At 42.5% G+C, this 24,062-nt stretch overlaps 1 protein-coding gene across 2 annotated transcripts in view; it reads right to left on the bottom strand.

The window, feature by feature from the left end:
• The window catches only part of nkd1 (NKD inhibitor of WNT signaling pathway 1), a 104,683-nt gene extending 81,318 nt beyond the window's left edge, over positions 1-23,365 (bottom strand). Inside the window, exons 1-3 of one of the 2 annotated variants that reach the window (XM_080186982.1) lie at positions 23,122-23,365; positions 22,981-23,013; positions 22,719-22,843 (exon numbers count right to left, since the gene is read on the bottom strand). In XM_080186982.1, coding sequence (XP_080043108.1) covers positions 22,719-22,843; positions 22,981-23,013; positions 23,122-23,146 — 183 coding nt within the window. In that variant the 5' untranslated portion in view covers positions 23,147-23,365. The remainder of the gene's footprint in view (positions 1-22,718; positions 22,844-22,980; positions 23,014-23,121) is intronic. The other variant, XM_080186981.1, reaches the window with a different exon arrangement.
• Positions 23,366-24,062: the final 697 nt, after the last annotated feature.

Below are 24,062 nucleotides of genomic sequence, written 5' to 3'. Positions count from 1 at the left end.
CCCCCAGAATTTTGCGAGGGATGATGAACCAAATTTTGCAAGGAATTCAGTGAGTAGTGTGCTATTTGGATAACATACTGATTTCAGCTCCAAACAGGCAGACCCATGTTGACAGGCTATAAAGGATGCTCCAACATTTGGAAATGCATGGAGTTCAACCGAAGGAACACAAATGTGAAATGTTTTAATTCTATACAGTACTTGGATCAGAGAGAGTAACATCCTACAAAGAGTAATATTCAAACAATAAGAAATGAAGTATGCCCTCAGAATATCTGAGCTCAAAACCTTTTTAGGTTTGGAGAATTACTGTGGTAAGTTCATGCCAAATATGGCAACTTCACTGCATCCATTGAATGCACTTGAGAAGGGAAGTTGATAAGAGTGTGACAAAGCTTTCAAGTTGTGTTAAAAACAAATGGTAGATGACACATTTCTTGTACATTATGTTGTGTTCAGAAAGATTAAGCTAATGTGTGATGCCTCTCCATACAGAGTAGATACTGTGATCCCTTGGGTGTTGGATGATGAAGTCACATCTCACACTACTAGCAGCAGAAAGGCAGGTGGAATTCTTCTTAGAAGACAGCCTACAATGAGGTTTTCATTGCTGAAGCCACATGCAGCTCAATAAGTAGAAGAGCAACAATCCAGGTAGAAAGAGAACCATAAGTGGTGCAGAGAGAGAGGAAGGAATCTAAAGTTGAACCAGACAATTAAAGTTGAAAGGACACCATCATAAGTGGTTGAACGGGTTACCAGGAAGAAGTCATGAAAATATGTGGTCTCACACACATTTGATCAAGAAATTTGGTGGTCGAAAGGTTGGGTGTGTCGAGACAGAGACCCTGTTTTACCTTCACAAGTTCACAAAAAAGGGAGTTGGGAAGAAACAAATAAGTTTCATGAATTGAATAGTTGGGATAAGAGTAGTTAGTCCAATGCAAGTAGTGCCTGAAACCCATTCAGATTAGAGTCTGATGAAATAAACATTTCAATTAAAGGCCAAGGATAGCATCAATGTTTATGGGAGAAAATGTTACCTCAGACTCAAGCCATGATGGATCAAGGGTCTTCCTCAGGTTTTGAAGTTTGGGTCACGAACGGAGATATCCTCTTAGGGACAGGAGACCAATGGTTAAGTTTGATTTATAAATAAATGCTAAACAATGAATGTATATGTGTTGTACGGAATTTCAACAGTGTAATAGCACCCTTTTATGTATATAAACCAAAACTTGAATAAACCAGTTCAGCTGGATACTTGAACTCCCACAGTCTTTATGTCCCACAATATATCACAATATGTCACAGATTTGTACTGTGCAATCATGTTCCAGAATGCATCAAAGGAAAACCCTCTAAAATGATTTTTCATTTGAGAACAAGCTCTTTGCTGACCTTCGGGGCATCACATCCTCAGTTGATATTCCAAGCAGGATATATTAAATACATGATATGAAAAAGTGAATGTGGAAACAGTCACGTTCATCTCAATTCTGTCATTTTTTTGCAACCTCAGTTCTTGAACAGGAAAACTGTGCAGATCACTATTTCAAACTGACAGCTTTGTTTGCAGAAGCCTGGAATCACTTTCATGTCTACACTTTCCTCTTACAACATCCAGACATTTATCTCAAAGTTTACACTGCATCTGTTGGCGTTTTTCAGATGTTATGAACTATGGGGTCAGCCAAGTACCACAACTCTTAAGTGTATAAAATCTCTGAATATCAGCTCAACACCAGTTGAAGTTAGCAAGAATTCACCCTAACTCTTCACTAGTTCATTGCATCTGGCGAAAATCTAGTACAATACTGTCATTTAATGAATGACCTTCTCAAACAATAACTGTTCAATTGAAGCACCCATTGTAAGGCTGCCTCTTTTATAAAGTTACTGTGACTTACCTACTTAAGAAAAATAATAATTCACTGCAAATGCGTCAGGATGCAGCCCATAACCTGCACAGAGTTGTGAGTAAAAGCACCACAAATCATAAAAGTTCCTATTAAATCCTGTTTCAGTAATTAGTTAGTGTCAGTAAGGGTGGCACTGGGGCACTGCAGTTCTTTTTTTTGGTCCTAGGCCAGACTAGAATGTTCAGCACAATAACAGGCCATTCACTTCAACTGGTCTGAACTGTGTTTCTACTCCACAAGAGTACTGCATCCTACTTCATTTAATCCTACCTGTATATCCATCTATTCCTTGCCCCCTCAGATACTAATCTAGCACTGTTTTAAAAGCATCGATGCTATTTATCTCAACTACTCAATGTGGAGGCAAGTCCCAATCCTCAAAGGGGGTGAATGTGAAAACAAATGTCCTACTTTTTATGCATTCAACTTTGCAATAAAGTGCTTGTGAAAAATATGAACCTGGCTATCTGCAGACACTTTCAAGTCTGACTCATAAACAATCCATTTCGATGCCAGGCACCTGCCATCACCATGTCCTGGCAAGTATTACAAAGGAAAGTGGACAAAATTGGAAACAGCACAAAGGACTACAATGCTTGGCTCCTAAGATCATGACCTAATGGGAGCATAAAAGGGTCACAGCAAGGATTTTACTTCAGGTGGAAAAGACCCATGTTTCAAAGGTCATTAAAGTTGTAAGTGGAATTCAAAAGCATTGGCTGGAATTTTCCAGCCCTTCACAGCAGTGAGATTTTCCAGTCCTGCTGCTGTGAACAAAGATTTCAATAGTTTGGCAGACTCCCCCCTGCAGCAGCTGGGGGAGGGATCGATGCTGAAAAGTTCCAGCTATTGTACAGCAGCAAATGTTGTGGGCAGGGAGTTTTGGAAAAGAACCCTCGGTGGCAATTTCCAGTCCTGCTGGCCTATAAGACCAAGGAGTTCTAACCTTCGTGTGGTAAATATTAATTGCTATCCGTTTTCAACGTGTACACTATTTTTCAGACTTTTCTGATAAAAATACCTTTTAAACTCATCCGAATGAACTGTTACTGTGTTGAAAAGACAGTTTTAAGTAAAGAAAGGCAATGTATAAACTGCAAAGCTTGAAAGTATAACAAAGTAAATAACAGCATAGAAAAGCAATGAAAAGATCATTTCTTGCATCTGCATGACACTTTACTCTCTCTGCAATGAAACATTATTAAAGAAGGCAGGAGCAATATTTGCTGTTTCAAGGCAAAAGACAATTACGGATTGCAACAATGAAGATAATTGAAATAAACCAGAGCTCCTAAGATGCAAGAACTGCTGAATTTATGTTGCAACGCAGATTCCACAGCACATATGGCAGCTAACAATTATGTATGCACAATGGATGCTGTTGCCACTAGAAGAATTAGTTCTTTAATTCCTTCTCCATGTCTCCACAGGCAGCAACACCATCTCATTTACAGAGCAGGCAAAGTTAGGACTACAATCAGCAGCTGCACTCCATTACACTACAGGCCTATCAATTACATGACCAATACCAAGTATTAGCTTCCACCAGGAAAGCTTGCATGTACTTCTTAACATCAGTCCATTGGGTTTGCATACCAGCTGTTCAGATGTCAAAAGTGGTAGAAAAGAAACCCACAAGTATTAAAAATGGGGTACAAAAGAGAAAGGTTGTAACACTGTGCATAATCTGTCTCTGTGTCCCTCTCGCATTTTGTGAGGTTACCCATTCTTGACTTTATTCTCTCAATCACTGAAATTGTGCAATAGCATTGTAACTCCCTCCCCCGTGTATAGTTTTCTGCGTTTATCAGAAAGTATTTAGTTCACCTTTTACTGCAGGTTCACACTAACAAGGGGAGAACCTCCAAGCGAATGGACAAATGCGTGCAAAACCTCAAAAAGCAAGAATGCCAATTTCACATACCAAACTTGGTAAATAAACAATTACCTCAAAGCTTTTAAAATGACAGAGAAGGAATTATGTAATTATTTTCCGCTGCATAATTTCCACAAGATGTAATGAACAACCAATTGGTCATAGCGACTGAATAGTGTGTGTATAATATATAAAACCAAGCAGACTAAATGCAAATTCCATACCCAGTGGTCCGCAAAGGCGTGTGCTTCCTAGCAAAATGCACAACTCAGCAACACAAGAGCTACATCCTTTCTTCTCTTCAACTGAGGCAACACATTGTATTCTTGTGGTCCAGCTATTTATGTAGTCAACAGCAAGCTCAACAAAATAGGCCACTTGACTGAGGAATTCACAGGTCTTTTAAAAGTTGTAAACACAGAAGAATAGCTTTCATGAGCTCAGCCTTTTTTTATATACAATGCCGTTTGGAATTTCTACGAGTACCAGCTGCCCCATACAGTAAAACAAGACCAAGAACAGGCATATTCAACCAGTAAGTATATTCTAAGCCAAGGAAATACAGGTAGATCATTGCTTAGTCATCTAAAGACCTTTGTTTAATAATGATTTGAGATTTCAATTTTCTCACGTACTTGCCAAACACAAAAAAATACAAGCAACAAATCACTGATTGGTTTATTTGAGAAATTATAATATGATAGAATTTTTAAAACAATCCTCTTTACTCCAGAAAAACAGGAGAAAATGTGTCAGTAGATGCGCATTACAAGCTACAAAAAGAACACACTTTCTGGAGTTAATTATATTTAACATGTTAAAAAATGTAATTTACACAATGTTCACCTTGGATGTTTAGAGAAATCATCTAGGATGACAAGCAGTGGAAGAAAATGTCCTAGAATGTTAGATTCATGAGCAAGTTATTTAGATTTATGATCTAGATTTATGAACCCAGGTTCGATTCCTGGCTCGGGTCAATGTCTGTGTGGAGTTTGCACATTCTCCCCATGTCTGCGTGGGTTTCCTCTGAGTGCTTCGGTTTCCTCCCACAATCCAAAGATCTGTTAGGTGGATTGGCCTTGCTAAATTGCCCCTTAGTGTCGGAGGACTAGCTGGGTAGGATAAATGCATGGGGTTTTAGGGATAGGGCCTGGCTGGGATTGTGGTTGGTGCAAATGCGATGGGCTGAATGGCTCCTTCTGCACCGTAGGATTCTATGATTCTATTGCTAAAATCACTTAAAGCTCAGCCCTTCACAGCACTTTACAGTAAAGTACCATAGGTGTCGGCAGCCCCTTTAACACCTCAGCTAAGTGGTCGTTCTTAGCCAAGAGCCTGGCCAACAAGGTGGCATCACCACTGCCCTGGCCGTGTCTTCACCCAACATGCACATTTCACTTAGGAGCCCAAGCTCAGACAAGGATTAACCACCCATAATGATGCATACACACAAATTTTATCAGAAACGCAAAAGGTATCTATCCCTGTCCTTACATATCTTCTGCCTAAGGTAGATCCAGCCTGGGGTGATCACCTCCACTCAATCCCAACTAGTTCCTGAAGCCAGGTGACCCTCTTCTGCTATGTGGCCCTTAAACGGGCAATCACCACACCACCTTAATGACAAGTACAGCTACATTTTTAAAAAAAGTTAAAAATACAATGGTTGAAATCTTGTGTTGGTGGTGAGTTTGGAGGTGGGAAGGGCAGTTACTGAGATGAGCTGGTGACATACTGAAACCAGGCACCTTCTTACCTCAGCTAGAATGAAGTGCTGGGTGGGAGGGCACATGGTCCACCTTCTCACCCTGCTTCCAAATGAGCCAGTGGCGGGAACCTGTGGCCCATCTAAATATGGCCCGTGAGACACTTTGTTGCCCACTGCCCACATACAGGGTTGCACATTCCACTGGTTTCTGTGCACCTAGTTTTTTCCCTATTGGTATGGCTGAAGTGAAATGCACGCAAGGCAACTGAAGTGAGGCTTGTGCCAATTGAATGCAACATTGCTATGAGAGGCGTGTACTCCCTCTGTGTCCAAAGTGAAAATTTTTTTTGTTTTTGTCACTTGAAGTTGATATTACTGTTAATATATAAATGATTAAGCATTTTCTATAAAACTTATAAAATATTTGACATGAAAGCATTTAATCTTATTCATGTGGTCATGGTGAGTGAACAAGCCAGATTTCAATCTTACAGCCACTGAGATGAAGGAGGGCCACTCATTATGACCCACTCACTAACCTAGGTTGCCCATCATCGCCTTAAGTGGTCACTTAATGGCCATTTAAGGGCCTCACCCTGCCACCACTGGTATTAACCCAGCTGGTGGTGCGCCTGTCACCACAGAAGTTAGAGAAGGAGGCCATTCAGCCCATCTTGTCTACGGCAGCCACCTCACGAAACAACCTCTCCACCTACATTGCTTACTTCCCTGTAGCCTGCATCGCTCCCAAATCCTGGGATACTGGTGCCAGTCCTTCTGGCAGCAGCCACAGCCTCCCTAGTGCCGCTGCCAGACTGATTGGCCAGAAGCTCTCAGTAGGCGAGACTTCCATCCCAAGGGTGTTGGTTCCAGTGGAAGGTCCACCTCTGGCCTAGCTGCTCACTATTTGATTGCCCCCCACCCCCTACTCCGGCAACATTTCACACAAAAGCAATGACGTCAACTGCAGTGCCCCCATTTTGCTACTGGCGGTAAGATGAACTCAGATCAGAAAGAGACCTAGGGCATCCATTATTTGCGCAGCTTAATAGCTAAACTGTTAATGATGTTACCTGCGAAACAATGAAGATGGTAGACAGAGAGATAAATTAACGACGTGGTGCAGAATTTTAATCAAATGGTTCAATATTGATAAGGAAGGAGCATTGAATACACTGCCGGTCTAAAATTGACAAGGTTCCAGGACCAGATGAGATGTATCCAAGGATACTGAGGGAAGAATGGAAATTTCAGGGACGCTGGCCATAATCTTTCAGTCCTTTACAGACTCAGGGGAGGTGCCAGTGGACTGGAGAACTGTAAATGTTAAATCTTTGTTCAAAAAAAAGTTGCAAGGACAGCTCTAGCAATTACAGATCAGTCAGTTTATCTGTGGTGGGCAAGCATCTAGAAACAATTATTCAGGATAGTATTATTGGTCACATGGAAACACATGGGTAGGCTAGGAAGAGCCAGCATGTATTTCTAAGGGGGAAATCATTAAATAACTTGCAACATTTTTTGAAAAGGTAACAGAAAAGGTCAATGAGGGTAATACTGTCAATATGGTATATACGGACTTTCAAAAGGCATTGAGAACTTGACTTGAGAAAAGTTATTGCACATGGAATAAAAGGGACAGTAACAATGTGGATACAAAATTAACTGAATTATAGGAAGTAGAGAGTAATGACCAATGGATATTTTTCAGGCTGGATAAATTTTGTAGTGGAGTTCCCTAGGGATTGTTATCGGGACCCTTGTTTAAACTTAACCTTGGTATACACGGGACAAATTCAAAATGCACAGATGATACAAAACTCGGAATTAATGTGAACTGTGAGAAGGACAGTGTGGACTTCAAAAGGGCATGGACAAGTTGGTGGAGCGGGCCAGATGAACTTCAATGTGGAAAAGTGTGAGGTGATGTATTTTGGTATGAAGAGCTTGGAGACGCCATATAAAACAAAAGGCTAAGTTCTTCAGGGCGTCCAGCAGCAGAGACACCTGGGTCATATGTACACAGACTACTGAAGATGGCAGGACAAGTAAATGTATTCAAGAAGTGCTCAAATATAATATATGCAATGAGAAGTGTATCCACAGAACACATTATTGCTCTGGGCAAGATGGTGCCCTTCACTCTCATACACTCCTAAATACATACAAACTACCAGCACAAGTAGGCCACTTGGCCCCCGGTGTCTGTTCCGCCATTCAATAAGGTTGATCTGAATGTTACTCCACATTCCTGCCCAGCCCCCAATATCCTTTCACCCTCTTGCTTATCAAGAATCTATCCACGTCTGCCTTAAAAATATTCAAATACTGCTGCTTCCATTGCCTTTTCAGGGACAGAGTTTCAAAAACCATCAGAAGAAAAAATTCCCCTCATTTGTCTTGAATAGGCGACCCATTGTTTTTAATCAGTGGCCCCTAGTACTCGATTCTCCCACAACAGGAAACATCCTTTCCACATCCACTTATGTTTCAATCACTTCCATGAAGTGTTCCGTGTTATGTTGGAAGAGATGGAAGCAGGATACTCTCTTCTCTTTCCAAACAGCAATGAGGAGTGTGGGTGGCCAGTCTCTGCATGGGCAGCTATGGTCATTGGCATACATGCAGCACAGGTCTCTGACAGAGGGGGAGGTGGAGGAAGATAAGTGTGTTGAAGCGCTCTCAGTAAATTCACATTCCTCAGTGACCTAGGTTGATGGGGATTGGCTGCGGGGGCATCACAGTCATCCATTCCAGCAACCGTGCCACCCATCCTGTTCAAGGTGCACAGCACATCATGTATGTCAACACTCAGCCTGATAACTAGCGCATGGAGGGACATTGCTCTTCACTGCTCATCCATATGTTCTGTGTGCACCTATATGAGCTGTTTACACAGAGGTATGTGAAGGATTTAAGCTGCAGCAATGCAGAAATGACTCTTCCTTTGGAGCTTGGTGTGGATGAGTCAAGCTACTTAACTTGCTGTAACGCAGGAGGTCATTGAAGCTTTTCCTGCACTGAACCCATGAGCGCTGATGGATGTCCTCACTGCAGCAGCAATTTGAACCTAGCCTTTCTTGGTTACTGCAGGTATATTACAGCAGCCAGCAGGGTGAAGTGTTGGTCTCCTCTTCTGGACCTCTCCCACCAAAACCCTATGGTTCTGATTAGAAAAGCATGGAGCAGACTGACCCCCCTTCCCTCATGTCTCCTCTGTGTGACAGACAATCAGCAAAAACATTAGGCAAAACGGATTGAGAGCCATTCAGATTACAATGCTCTTATTCGCTTCTGTATGTTTACGCTCGCTAAGCATTTCCACCATATCATCAGTGATTACAGATGAGGTTTAGTGGAGAAAAAGCTCCGTGTAAATCCTTGGTACCCTGTACATTATGACTGTGACTCCAGGGTGGTATTATGCTGTGCTCCACAATCACTGGTTTCCTTCCTCTGAGTCACACTGTTATGCTGTGATAGTGTACAGCTGTAAAGGACCTGGTTATGGGTCAATGTGGGCACTTTCTGATAGGTGGGTGGCAAGAGGATGGGACAATAAGCATGACATCATTCATCCACCCAATGAAATTGGCAGTTAACTACATGGTTGCATAACATTTGCCTAAGGCAGTGGTGGAAAGACAATGTCATCTCCATGGTTGTGTCATGAAAATCCACCCCATGCTTTCAGTGGCTGTTCACGTTGATTTGACAGCCACAATGATAATTCTCCCTTAGGGGAAGCCCGTGGTGGGCCATTCGTTCCAGTGTCAGCGAACAGTGAGTCAACATGTACATTCACCTGACAAGTCAGTGACGTCTCCTCCAAAGCACAGGGACCTCACCATTGATGACCCTTTCTGAGGGCTCACTTTCTATCTGTGCCCACCTCTGGCCCCTCACTGCTTCCATGATCGCTCATCCCAAGACCAAAAATCAGAAGTTCAGGCAGCCATTTTTAATGGTTATGTTGCTGGAGCTGGGAATTCTCCCGCTAATGCACTGCTGAGCCAGGAGCAAAAATCCAAGCCTTTCCAAAGTTAAATTAAGATGAATAATACATTGGAATACGCTCCACTGGTTGGACTTTAAACGGGTAATTAATTTACCATCAACATGTTCATAAAGCATTTAAGTCAGCTGAAATAAGAGATCTGCATTTCCTCTGCTGGTTCAGACTTAAATCAAGAAAGCCAGGACCAGAGCTAAAAGTCAGCTTCCTGTGGTGACTCCAATGAATATCTCAGGAAAACAATGTAACTGAAACCATTAAATCAAAACCCTTGACCTTAGTTAACAGCTTTACTGAATCTAAACTTCAGGCATATTAATGTGATAGGGATGGAGGAGAGAAGAAAGAACTGTGGTCCCAAGGCACATTCAGCAGGAAGTATGACTTCATTGGTGCATGTATCAGCCACCAAGTAGATAATTCTGCATGTCTGACAAAGCAGGATAGTTTCTACAAATAAAATGTGTACTTTTAATTACATAAGGGAGGCCAGATGTAAATTAGCACATTTGCAACTATATTTCATTGTTAAGAGTACATAAAAGTTGTGTTAAAAGCAGCGCAACATCAATGTTTCCAATACCTGAGCTGTTTAGAGCTCTGGTATATCTGCATTATTCTTTAGATTTGCTCACAGTAAGTAATTTTTATACAAACATTTTTCCTTTTACAATTGAATTCTGATATTTTGGGTGTTAAATGATTAAATCCAGGCTGAAGTGTACTTTCAACTCTTGCCCTTCACCCCAAGCAAAATGGGCTTTGCACAGAATCTTCTTAGCCATACCCTGTGCATTTTCAATGTGGCCCCCGGCCCAAGGGACACAGCCTTCGCTGAATTCCAAAGGGAAGTGAAAAAAAAGGCTGTATAATCATCTACATCCTGCCTAAAAAAACTAGCAGAGCTTTCAAATCACAAAACATCCTTCTTCCAAAAACAAATGCTCACTGGGCTTTACAAATACCTTCACTTCTGATCAGCTCCTCGTTCATCACAATTTTGCTTATCATACAATTTCACAAAATGTCCCTAGCTCTGCAAAGCCATTCACACAATCCAGAGTTTGAGAAGTCAAAATTACTTTCAACACCAATGTCACACTCATAATGGCTGGAAATATGTCTGCAAAAACAGCACGTGTGTGATATCACCTGTTACTGCTGTTTATTGAAGCAGATTTGGGGGGGTGGTGGGGAAGAACTATTTCAGAGTATCAAAAGAACTGCAGTCTTAGAGAGCTCTATTCTGAAAGGAATCATGCAATCTTCCAAATATATTTGCTTTTTTTTCCCCCAGAACATTAGAAGACAACTTCTAATTTTTGAATTGACAATCCAATAAAGTTTTGTTTGATAAGCCATTCTGATGATATTGCGTTTGATGCCAGCTATTCAGTCTGTTTATGGCTTTTCTTAAAGTTGGTAGTCTGTCGAGTGTGTTCGATAATTTTTTTATTATATATATACACACACACATATAAATATTGCTCATGCCTTTCCAACTTATCAAGAAAAGAATCTCCAGGCAGCTGAGATGTTTACAAATGAGTGCTGAAAGTGCTTACAATGGCATCCCTACCTAACAGCACTGTGTAAGCACCTTTACCACACGGACCACAGCAGGTCAAGCAGGGAGTCCAACCATCAGCTTCTCAGGGCAACTAACGATCGGCAACATGGCCAGCATCACCCACAACCCTAGAATGGATATTTTTAAAACAAAATAATGTAACAGCTGTCTGTATCATCAAAGAAATTTGCATGGGTGACTTCAAATGGTTCAAAACCATTGCCCAACTGATAATAACTGAGAAACACCTTTGTAAAATCATTCATTCATCTTTGGTACTGTTCTATGTAATGAGGGGCTCACTGGTTCAGAATGCCAAGCCACTAGCGCAGGTTTTAATTTTTTTTTGCTAGTGGCCGTATCTATTATAGCATGTGTTCTTTTAATCACAAGAAGTGAAAGAAAACTGGAGCCATAATCACTGCACTGCAGGTATAATGGAGGTAGAAAAGCCTACCTGAAAACAAGTATCCCTGCATTAGGTGTTGATTGTTTGGCAGGAGCATTCAACATCAGTAATATATGACTTGTAAAACCGAGGTAAAAATCTCCATTCTGATCATCTTCATTCTGTATAAGTGTGATCGCCATTCTGTACAGGTATCATAAGTACCCACCCTGTACCTTACTGACACCAATCCCCAAAGCATAAAGTTGATAGAATCTGCACAGGAGGAGGTCAATCAGTCCACTATGTTCTTTGAAGAGCTATCAAAGTAGGACCACTCCCCCGATCTTTCCACAAATCCGTGGAAGTTGTTCCTTTTCTAGTGTATTCCCTTTTGAAAGTTATGATTGAACGTTCTTCTGCCACATTTTTAGGTAGTACATTACAGATCCTAAGTGCAAAAATGTCTCTTATCTCTCCTCTGTTTATTAAATATGTCCTCTGATTACCAATCCACCTGCCAGTGGAAACAGTTTCTCCTTATTTATTCTATCAAAACCTCTCAAGTTAAACTCCTTGTACAAAATTACTGGACATCAAAAAGTATATTGATGGGACTCTGACACTTCAAAGCATTAAAGTGAGAATCAGAATGGATCTGTCAACTTTTTTGTTTTACAGCCAAAAACAAAGTATTTAGTGGCACACAGTGGCAGGAATGTGGATGCAGATGGCACTGCAAGAGCGAAAGGGGGATTGAAAGATACAGTGGCAAAAAGAAATAATTCGAGTGGGAGGAGGCTCAAGTGAGGTATCTGAATATTTGAAATAGGAACAGAAGTAGGCCATTTGGCCCCTTGATCATGCGATGCTATTCAATAAGATCATGGCTGCTCTGGTTATGTTTTGAACTTCACATTCCCATCTACCCCAGTAAGCTCTGATTCCTTTTGCCTCGCATGCACACTGGCACAGAGCAGTAGGGCTGAATGGCCTGTTTCTATAATGTAGATTCAATGTAATTCTATGATATTACAGTCCAACAAAACTTGAAAGTGTATTCGAGGCTAACTATTATTTTTGAGGATACAGATACTCATGCACTTTAACTGAATTGAATGTTTTGCTTCAGAAAAAAAATGTATGTGCCTGTTATTTTCTTCATCCAAACTAAGTATTAATGTAGACCACCTCAGTGTTGCTTTACATCAATACATTTGCGTTTCTGTAGTTAACCAGCATTCACTTTTTTTTAAGGTAATCTACATTGATTATCACATAGTAGCCAGGACTGGGTGGCACAGTAGTTAGCACTGCTGCCTCACAGTGCCAGAGACCTGGGTTTGATTCTTGACTTGGGTCACTGTCTATTCAATTCAGTACAGGTCACATTCGATTCAGTTTTTCATACAAGTAATGGTTAAAGTGCATGAGTATCTGTTTCCTCAAAAATAACAATTAGTCTTGAATACACTTCCAAGTTTTGTTGGACAGTAATATCATAGAATTACACTGAATCTACACATTCTCCCTGTGTCTGCGTGGGTTTCCTCCCACACCCCAAAGATATGCTATTTAGGTGGATTGGCCATGCTAAATTGCCTCTTAGTATCAAGGGAACTAGCTAGGGTAAATAGGGAACAAGCTGCCAGAGGTAGTAGTAGAGGCAGGTACAATTTTGTCTTTTAAAAAGCATTTAGACAGTTGCATGGGTAAGATGGGTACAGAGGGATATGGGTCAAATGCGGGCAATTGGATTAACTTAGAGTTTAAAAAAAGGGAGGCATGGACAGGTTGGGCTGAAAGGCCTGTTTCCATGCTGTAAACCTCTGTGACTCTGTGAAAATGCATGGAGTTATGGGGATAGGGCCTGGGTGGGGATTGTGGTCAGTACAGACATGATGGGCCAAATAGCATCCTCCTGCACGGTATGATTCACTCAGTATTTTATAAAACTGCTTTTCAATGCTGAGTCCGAGAGGATCCAAGACATCAGAATTCTGATTTTCTTCATGGATTCACACATTATCTCGCATTAGGGTAATAAGCACATTTACTGCCTTTTCTTTTGGGCAACTGGAATGGTCTGTCAGAAATTTGGAAATCAGCAACTGGAAGTTTAACAGCATTGCTCTGTAATTAACATTGCTGCCTCGCAGGGATCTGCGTTTGATTCCGGCCATGTGGTGTTTCATGCTCTCCCATGTCTGAGTGTGTTTCCTCCGGATGCTTCGGTTTCCTCCCACAGCCCAAAGATGTGCAGATTAGATGGATTTTCCATGCTAAATTGCCCCTTAGTGTTCCAAGATGTGTAAATTAGGGGGATTAGCAGGTTTCGGGGATGGGGTGCTCTGTCAGAGAGTTGGTGCAGACTGGATGAGCCAAGTGTCCTCTTTCTTTACTGTCAGGATTCTATGATTTGCAGGAAATTCCTAAGAATTCATTAAATACACATACTCCATACAAACTGTATCTTTAACCCATGTTCCACATGTTACCTGGCATAACACTTGCATTTTCAGATTTTAATTCAAGGCTTTCGTCAATTAGTTTCAGTAGCTATCTCCAAGACACATTTAACTGTAAAGCATTTGGTCTATTTTGTCTGTACATTACTTGAATTGGAAAGATGTGCAGGGCTTGGAGAAAAGATCATGGGAATGGGAACTGAATAGCCTACAGCATGTTGAGCTGAACTTCCATCAGGAAAAAGATGCAAAAGTCTGAGGTCAAGTGCCAACCAACTCAAGAGCAGCTTCTTCGCTGCTGCCATCAGACTGTTGAATGGACCTACCTTGCATTAAGTTGACTTTTTTCTACATCCTAGCTATGACTGTAACGCTATATTCTGTAGTCACTCCTTTCCTACTCTGTGAATGGTATGCTATGTCTGTATAGTGCTCGAGAAACAATACTTTTCACTGTATACTAATACATGTGACAATAACAAATCAAATCAAAAGCCATGTTCTGTATGATTCTACAATAATGTGTGCATCATAAATGGGCAGGAAATTCTTTAAGAGACACAAGAGAAAGACTTCTTTAAGATGTCTTTAAGACACATAGAACTTTCAAGCGGTTATTGGATAGGCACATGGAGCACAGCAGAATGGAGCACAGCAGAGGGCCTCAGTGTTGTGCTGAGCTATGTCCAAACCCAGTATCAAGCTAACCCACTCCTTATCATTCTGCTGTGCTCCATGTGCCTATCCACTGTTCTATGTTTCTATGTATAACGTACAAAAAGGTGCATTTTCAAAATTACTTATTTACGTTGAATTCAACATGCTGTTAGGAAAATGACATTCAATAATATAAATGGCATGTGGTACTTATAAACTAATGCTTAATAATGTTATAAGTTCTAATAAAATGTGCAGCTTTTAGTACGTTTTACTATTGGTCACAAGCAACAGCAATCCGTACAAGATGTAATTTTATATGATGCTCAACCTTCCAAGGACAAATTTGTATATTTATCTCCATTCACATAAAGTAGCTACAAGAAGATTTTACAGCCATTTTGAAGGAACTATTCATGAACTGAAAATCCATTCTCTCTTTAAATGGGTGCTACAGTTTTGCTTCTGCTACTGGACACTACAGCAAATATAAACTCAATCTGGTTAATCCTTTTGACCTTTTAACAAGGTTGGTTAATGGGTTTCTACAAAGAAACCCTCTGCAAGACATGTGCTTGGTAACAGTTTGATCATTTGTGTAAACAGAAGCCTACAATTTCCAGCCACCTTGGATAAGTGAAGTGCCCAAAGTTATTTTCAAGAACTTTCCAACTTACTTTAGTTCTGGGCCATTAAATATTACTCAGGATCTAACACAATAAATATTTACAATAATGTTATCTATCCGTCTGATTTATTTAGAATAGTCAGTGGCAGTGTCACAAGACTGCATAGTGTTTCAGAAACAGAGACTGGAGAAAATAAAGAGGGAGAATACATTATAAAATAAATACTCTGGCCAGAATTCTCTGCTGTCATACTGCAGCAGTGAGAGTGGAGAATCTACTGCTCAGCCAAATAACCATTCACAGCAGCGAGACTGGAGAATCCCAGCCGCAAGCAAAGTCGGAGAATTCTGGCCACTATTTCTGCATTTCAATTGCTTTTATTGTACAATATTTCAAAGGGCTCTGTTGAAATGCTTTCTTTAACATTGCTCATAGTGAGCCTAAATTCTCTGGAGTTGTGAAGAATTAGAGGTGATCTCGTTGAAGCTTATGGAATTCCTACAGGGGTCTGACAGGGTAGTTAGGATGTTGCCCCTGGCTGCTGAGTCTGCAACCAGGGTGGGAAACAGTCTCACAATAAGGGGCAGGTCATTTAAAATAGTTCCTATGTTTCATATATTGTGATGCGACTGAAATGTCCTACTGAAATATAATAGTGATTAAGTGTCCTCCAGCAGGTTATATGATGTCTTTAGCCCCACCTTCCAAAATATAGTGGTCACATCGGACAGCGATTATAGAATTATAATAGCATTTTGATTAAGACTCGATAACTCAAAGTTGGTTAGCTAAAGAAGTACTTCTACCACTTTGACATACCACACAGGGAATTGCATAAAAAATTCATGTCCAGTGAATGAATTAATTTTTAAAAAATTCATTTATGGAATGACGAACAACTAGAACTAAGGGAAGTAATCCATGACTTGAGCACAAACATCAAGGCTGATACTCTAGTGAGGGAGCCAGAGGTGCGATCTTTCAGGTGAAACATACAATCTCACAGGTGGATGCAAAATATTCCATTCTGAGGAAGAGTAGGGGAGTTATTCTTAGTGTTTTTGTGTCAACGTTTACCTCTCAATTAACATCACAAAAACAGATTATCTGGTTATTAACACACTGCTGTTTGTCGAAGCTTGTTGTGCACAGATTGACTGTCACATTTCCTATATTACAACATTGACCTCACTTCAAAAATACTTGATTGGCTACGTGGACGGCATGGTGCCTCAAAGTGCCAGGGACCCAGGTTCGATTCCCGGCTTGGATAACTGTCTGTGCAGAATCTGCATGTTCTCCCTGTGTCTGCATGGGTTTCCTCCAGATGCTCCTGCTTCCTCCCACAGTCCGAAAGACATGCTAAATAGATGCGTTGGCCATGTTAAATTCTCCCTGTGTACCTGGACAGGCACCAGATTGTGGCAACTAGGGGACATAGTAACTTCATTGCAGTGTTAATGTATGCCTACTTGTGACACTAATAAATACTTTAAAAATTTAGCTCTTCAAGATGTCCAATTGTCATGATGAGTGCAATATCAATGCAAGTCTTTCTTTCAACATTAGAACTAGGAATAGGAGTAGACCATTTGGCCCCTCAAGCCTGTTCTGCCATTCAATAAGATCATGGCTGACCTTTCTTGGACTCAGCTCCATTCAGCTGCCTGCTTATCCTTAATTCTTTTACTGTTCAAAAATCTATTTTTGCCTTAAAAACATTCAACGAGGTTGCCTCAACTGCTTCACTGGGCAGGGAATTCCACAGATTCACAACCATTGGGTGAAGGAGTTCCTCTTCAACTCAGTCCTAAATCTACTCCCCTTTATTTTGAGGTGACGGCCCCTACTTCTAGTTTCACCCACTAGTGGAAACAACTTCCCAGCTTCTATCTTATCTATTCCCTTCATAATTTTATATGTTTCTATAAGATCCCCCCTCATTCTTCTAAATTCCAATGGGTATAGTCCCAGTCTACTCAGTTTCCCCTCATAACCCAACCCTTTCAACTCTGGAATCAACCTGGTGAATCTCCTCTGCACTCCCTCCAGTGCCAGTATATCCTAGACCAAACCTGTACACAGTAAGCCAGATGTGACCTCACCACCAGCTTATGCAGCTGTAACATAACCTCCCTCCATTTGTTTAGCAATGCAGGACAAAATTCTATTTGCCTTCTTAATTACCTGTTGCACCTGCAAACTAACTTCTTGTGATTCATGCACAAGGACATCCAGGTCTCTCTGCATAGCAGCATGCTCCAATTTTTTACCATTTAAATAATAGTCCATTTTGCTGTTATTCCTTCCAAAATGGATGACATCACACTTACCAACATTGTATTCTGTCTGCTAGACCCTTGCCCACTCACTTAAACAATCTATATCTCATTGCAGACTTCCATGTCTTCTGCACACTTGGCTCTACCACTCATCTTGGTGCCATCTGCGAACGTTGGCACACTACACTTGCTCCTCAACTTCAAATCATCTATGTGAATTGTAAACAATTCCCCTTTTATTCCCTAGCAGCTTTTGAAAGGCAAATTCAAACTGTAAATATATGACTGCCTTTCCAATTATTTGATAAAACGGAGTGTACACAACATACAAAACTGTTATCACTAATGCTATTTTTTAAAATATGCCTCAGTAAAGCCATCTGGAGCTTGAATAAACTCAAATCGAAAATTACAATGGCCACGATCTTCTGCCCTCCCGATGTGGGTTTTCGGGCAGCGGAGGCAGGTCGTTGTTGGCTTGTGATGGGATTTTCCTCCAGTTTCTGTTGCCCACTGACTACACTGGCGGGTAATCTGCCGACCACCGCAACCCACCTCCACCATCGGAAAGTGGTGGTGGGGGGATGGGGAAGGGCCAATCCCAGCCAATGTTATTTAATTCTCCCATCATACCTAATCCAGATTTAGGGATCATAGGTTAGATGTGGGGCAAAAGTTCCTGCTGGAGCAATACACATTTATCTGTAATTGTTTTATGCCATTGGTTGATCAATATCTTAATTTGAGAAAATATTAAAATTCTTGAGGGGGATAAAAACAAACCCACCTTTAGATAAATGCGTAAATTTTCACCAGAACCCAATTGTCAATTTTCACAGCAGAATATACCAAGAGTCTAACCTATCCAAAAACTCCTCACCAGAACAACAAAATGCCATTGAAAATGCTTTGTCATCCAAGTGCACATGCCCCTACAAGCCTGGGCAGCTGAACAAAGCACTCACTATATCAAAGGACCACTGCAAGGTAGTTGCAATGTTTCACTATATCTGACCCAAGTTGGGATCGAAGAAACTGAGGGTGGAGATGGTGACTGGGAGGGAGAAAGAACATTCTTCCAATCGCTGATTACAGTTCAGTCTTTTACACCACTCAATATACAACACAAACCTGTAATTTCACAACAATTTGCATTTTGGCATTGATAACAGAACCATTAAGGAAAGATGGTCTTGCACTGCTAGAAAGGCACTCAACAAAACATAAATAGTATGAAAACTGCTAACATAACTAAAACATTTCTTATAAACTGAATGGCTATTGCATTACCTTTCTTTTAAAACAAGTGAAAGGCATTTATTTAAAATCCCAGTATTGTATTTTCTGAAGCTGGTAAACAGGACTCTATGTGTGCATGCAATTATAAGTATACCCGTTACTCCTTCCTGTATGGTATAAGCAGTCATTATACTTGACCCTGCTAGTAAAAATACACTTGATGCTGCACTGGCTGGTGAAGTTGGTAATGGCACAATATTACTCCAAAACCACCTTGCCAAGATATTTGTTCTCTCTTCAAGACACTGTGTTATGATGGGACATGATTCCTCAACCAGTCAGTTGTCCAAGTGGTCATTTTTTTGCATGAGCTTAGGCAGCGAATATTGGTGGCAATTTGATCTCTAACGCAGCACAGTCAACACCCACCATGTGATCATATTCACACCCACCATCCACAGCTTGCCACTTCTAACCGGGATTGTTGGACCAATATCAGGAGAAGAAAGTTTCACTGATTTTATTTTTGCTCGCATTTCCTAATCCAGAGACACAAATGCCCCCTCTGCTGCCTCAGCAGTGATCAAATAATCCAATGTGGAAAAGAAAAATACAGCCTGGGACCGTCAAGCGGTACACGCCCCAATACTACACCAGGTGGTGTAGATTTACTCACTGAGCCACCAGGGAGCCTTACAACAGCATTAAATAACAACAGAGTGTGATAGTTTTTGACACCTTTCCCATAATTTTTCTTCCAAGAGCAAGACTGACAGTCCCACAGAATTATAACAGTCTGCGATTCAGAGTAGAATCCAAGTTGTACAAAAACACTGGCAGCATTCTGTTCCTATTAGAAATGAAATTTTCTGTTTCTAAAATAATGTTCATTTTGAGATCCTGACCTTGCATACCTAGGACAATGAAAATGGCACGACTCCTACTGGGTATGTGAATTACAGTCTATAATTAAAATGCATCAGACATCAATGGGTGGAAAAAATACATCATTACACTTAACTCTGATGGCAAAGTTTAACAAACTGGAGAATGGAATCTGCAGACTTTCACATCCCTTGTCAAGGGGCTGTTGGAGCTACATGGCTTCTGTTACTTTTCATCCACCACTCTGCAGGAACTCAAGACACAGTTTCTTTCCATTCACAACAATTCAGTGTGAGCAGATGAATTATTTTCTCCTTTTATTAGTGTCTGGGGCGGGTGGAGGGGAGAGGTAGCGCTGGGAAGGGGGCCTTTAAAAAGAAAACGCTTCTCCCAGTGGTAAGAAAAGTGCAGCAGCCAAGAAAGTCTTGGCTCCACGTGTAGATTCGTCTCCTGTAATCCATTCATTCACTAAGAAGGGGACCAGATGCAGGATTAGAGCAAATTCCAAGCTGCCTTATTACAGCCAGCTTTAGTAGGCATTCAGACCCATTTGGAGTTGCCAGCTTTATCAATCAATTATCATCATTCAGGGTAAATTCCATTTGATTTGCATTCTTTAAAATTTAAAACAAGTAACAGATAGGGATTTAACATGTCTGGCAATGTGTGCCAGTTTAATATTTTAGAAGCTTCTATTAACTACCAATAAACAACACAAAAAATGCAAAATAATAAAGTCAGTAAATGTGAAAAATAATCTATTAAATCTCATTTTGCTTACTACATACATGTCTGCCTTACAAACAGCACAGATAGCAAACAGTTAATGTGTTTGAAAAAAACTTCTTCTTTGATATTGCATTTGTCAACAAGCTTACACAATTTAAATGTATTTTCCAAGTTTCCAAAGGATTAACTGTAACCACTTCAAAGCTTTGCCTCAACAATGACATCTGAATTTCAGTCTCAGCACTCTTCTCTTTGCACAGATAATGACCAATCTATTTTTCCTCAGTTTTCTTTTAAGCTGTAATTTACTTCAAAACAAATGGCATGCACTCAAAGTCAGATTTTGACGCAAGATGCTTCAATATAAAACGCAGCATGTGACAGCATCCAAGAGCAAATTACAAAGAGAACAAAACACTTCAAAAAAAAGATACGACAAAATTGCTACATGCTCTGGATGCTCATCTGACATGTCTGTCTCAGGAAAATACCAGATATTAAAATCACACTTAGTTACAACACAGAGCTCCGAATAGATGTGGATCTCAGTCTCCTAGGCATCCTGCCAGAATCAAGTTCCTTTGATGTAAGAAAAATATCCTCCAGTTTGAGTACATTTGTAAAACCGCGACACAGGCACTTTAAATAATATTTTCTTCAGTGATCACCTGGACTTTTCCCAACTTACTGGCGCCTGTTTTAACTTTTCAAACAACCATCTCTCTCTCACTTTGTACTCCATTCCCCCAGATCTGCCCCCCACCACCCCCTCCCCAGAAAACTATTAGAGAATTGGCTCCAGACCAGGTTCTCCTTGAAAACCTGGGTCGATGAATATTTCAGACATCTGCACAGTTTTTGGGGTGGGGGGTGGAAATGAAAAGAACATCTTTCAGATCACACGTCGACTCTGAGCTTGAGCAGCCCGGGCTGTTAAAAAGAAACAGGCACGTACAAATGGGAATTTCTAACACTTTCCATATGACATCTGAATTGCGGCTGTTACACTGTACCAACTGGTACCATTCAACCCACCACTGCCCCCCAAAAAAATTAACCCAAAAAAAATGAAACAAACACCACTGGGGGAACCTGTACTCTCAGCAGTTTCTTCAGCAGAATTAGGCAACGGCTACTTGTACTTTTATCTTACTTTCAAAGGTATTAGAAGGGTGGCAATAATCCCCTAGAGTGAGATGTATTGGCATCTTGAGTTTGATTAACAACCTCCTCCTTGCCATCACCCAGCCATATATTAAGTTCCCTCTACTGAGAGCACAGAGTAACCAGGACCCCCTCTCCCCATAAATAAATTGAAGCAGGGCAAGGAGCAAGGGGCACGGGGGGGGAGGCAGGCAAGGGGCATGGGGGAGACAAGGGCACAGAGAGAGGGAGCCAGGGGCACTGAGAGGGGAGCCAGAGTCAAGGGCACAAGGGGCAAGGGCGTGGGGGGGGCGAGGGCACGGGAGCATGAAGGGCATGGGGGTGTGATGGGCACAAGGGCATGGGGCAATGTGGCACAAGGGGCACTGGGGAGCACAAAGGCCCCTAGGGGGGTGAGGAGAACAGGATGGCAAGGGTCCAGGGGAAATGAGGGTCACGGGGGGGATGAAGAGGCATGAGGGGCACACAGAGGGGATGTGAGGGGCACGGGGGGGATCATGAGAGTCACAGGAGGCATGAGGGGCGCAGAGAGGGGGCGTGAAGGGCAGAGATGGAGTGAGCGGCTAAGGGGGAAGTGAGGGGCAGAGGGAAGGGGGAGTGAGGGGCAGATGGGGACTGAGAGGCAGAGAGAGCGGGCGTGAAAGACAGAGAGAGGGGTAGAGAGGGGGCACGAGGGGCAAAGGGAGGAGGAACTGAAGGGCAGATGGGAAGTGAGCGGCAGAGGGAAGGGGAAATGAGGGGCAGGGAGGTTAGGGGCAGAGGGGGGGTGAGAGGCAGAGAGAGGGAGTGAGGGGCAGATGGGGAGTGAGAGGCAGAAGGAGGGGGAAGTGAGGGGCAGAGGGAGGGGGAGTGAGGGGCAGAGAGGGAGTGAGGGGCAGAGGGAGGGGGAAGTCAGGGGCAGAGGGAGTGGGGAGTGAGGGGCCAGATGGAGAGTGAGCGGTAGGGGGGAAGGGGGAGTGAGGGGCAGGGGGAAGGGGGAGTGGGGGGGCAGATGGAGAGTGAGCGGTAGGGGGGAAGGGGGAGTGAGGGGCAGGGGGAAGGGGGAGTGAGGGGCCAGATGGAGAGTGAGCGGTAGGGGGGAAGGGGGAGTGAGGGGCAGGGGGAAGGGGGAGTGGGGGGGCAGATGGAGAGTGAGCGGTAGGGGGGGAAGGGGGAGTGAGGGGCAGGGGGAGGGTCTCCTTACCGCGGTGGAAAGCCTGCAGCCCGCTCTCTGGAAGGCGGCTGGGTAGCCCGGGCTCTGCTTCTGTTTGACGATCCAGTCCTCCAGCCCTTTCCGACTCAAACAAGCGTTCACCACAAAACTGTCACCTAGTGAGGAGCAACAAGAAAATCAAACACACCCCTGGCTTTCTTGTTCCTTTAACACAAGCTGTGGTCAAACATGGAGGAAACTTTTGGTCAGAAAAAAAAAGTTATGCCACACAGAGCTGAAGAGAAATGCTCACCTTCGGGACTCTCCCTGGGTTTACAGACGGCGGCTGATCGGTAAGAAGATCGGGGGGGGAGGAGGAAAGAAAAGATGAGTTACTGTGAGAGCAGGGTATGATTTTAAACAGTATGAAAGGCTTTGATGTGCGCTGGCTTACCATGCTTGGAGTGAAGTTTCCCCATGTCTAGTGCTGTGTCCGCATTGGGCTGGTTTGGGGGAACATTTGGGGAGGGAATGTGGGGGAGATCCCCTCCTTTACAAATCCATGGAGACGGCTGGGCTGTGAGGGAGTCAGTCCATGTCGCTGCGGCACTGCACCGGCTGCTGCCTGTGTCTGCTCTCAGCTCCAGCAGCTCAGAGTGTGTGATCCACAGCCCTCCCCCTCCCTCACTCAGAGAGAGAGAGAGAGAGGCGGCTACACAGAGAAACTTCACCCACCAGGGGACATGATTGACACCTCATTGAGCTGCCTGCACTTCTGCCTCCCTCTTCCACCCCCCCCCCGCCCCACCCCCTCTTTTATTGGCCATTCGGCAGATGAAAGCAATCCCCCTCCTCTTTCCCTTTTGCAGTCTCCCAAATAAAAAGCCGCTCCAACTTGCAGCAGCAACCAAGGGAGCGAGCAGTCGGGGATGGAGGAATAGCTATCCACGCTTTATAAAGTTTAAAGCTGATTTATTAGTGTCACAAAGTAGGCTTACATTAACACAACCTTGTATTAAGTTGGTCTTTCTCCGCACCTTAGTTATGACTGTCATACTACATTCTGCATCTTTGTGTGTGAACAGTATGCTTTGTCAGAACAGCTCACAAGAAACAATACTTATCACTGTGTACTAATACATATGACAATAATAAATCAAATCAAAACATTGCAATGAAGTTACTGTGAAAATCTCCTGATCGTCACACTCCGGCGCCTGTTCGGGACCACGAAGGGGCGATTTAGCATGGCCAATGCATCTAACCTGCACGTCTTTCGGACTGTGGAAGGAAACCAGAGCCCTCGGAGGAAACCCATGCAGGCATAGGGAGAACGTGCAGACTCCACACAGACACTGACCCAAGCTGGGAACCCGGGTCCCTGACGCTGTGAGG

Source organism: Carcharhinus amblyrhynchos, chromosome 4, assembly GCF_965287045.1.
Source record: "Carcharhinus amblyrhynchos chromosome 4, sCarAmb.v2.hapA, whole genome shotgun sequence".
Classification (NCBI taxonomy): domain Eukaryota; kingdom Metazoa; phylum Chordata; class Chondrichthyes; order Carcharhiniformes; family Carcharhinidae; genus Carcharhinus; species Carcharhinus amblyrhynchos.
Note: the sequence above shows the minus strand (reverse complement) of the source record. Positions and strands in the feature narration are given on the sequence as shown.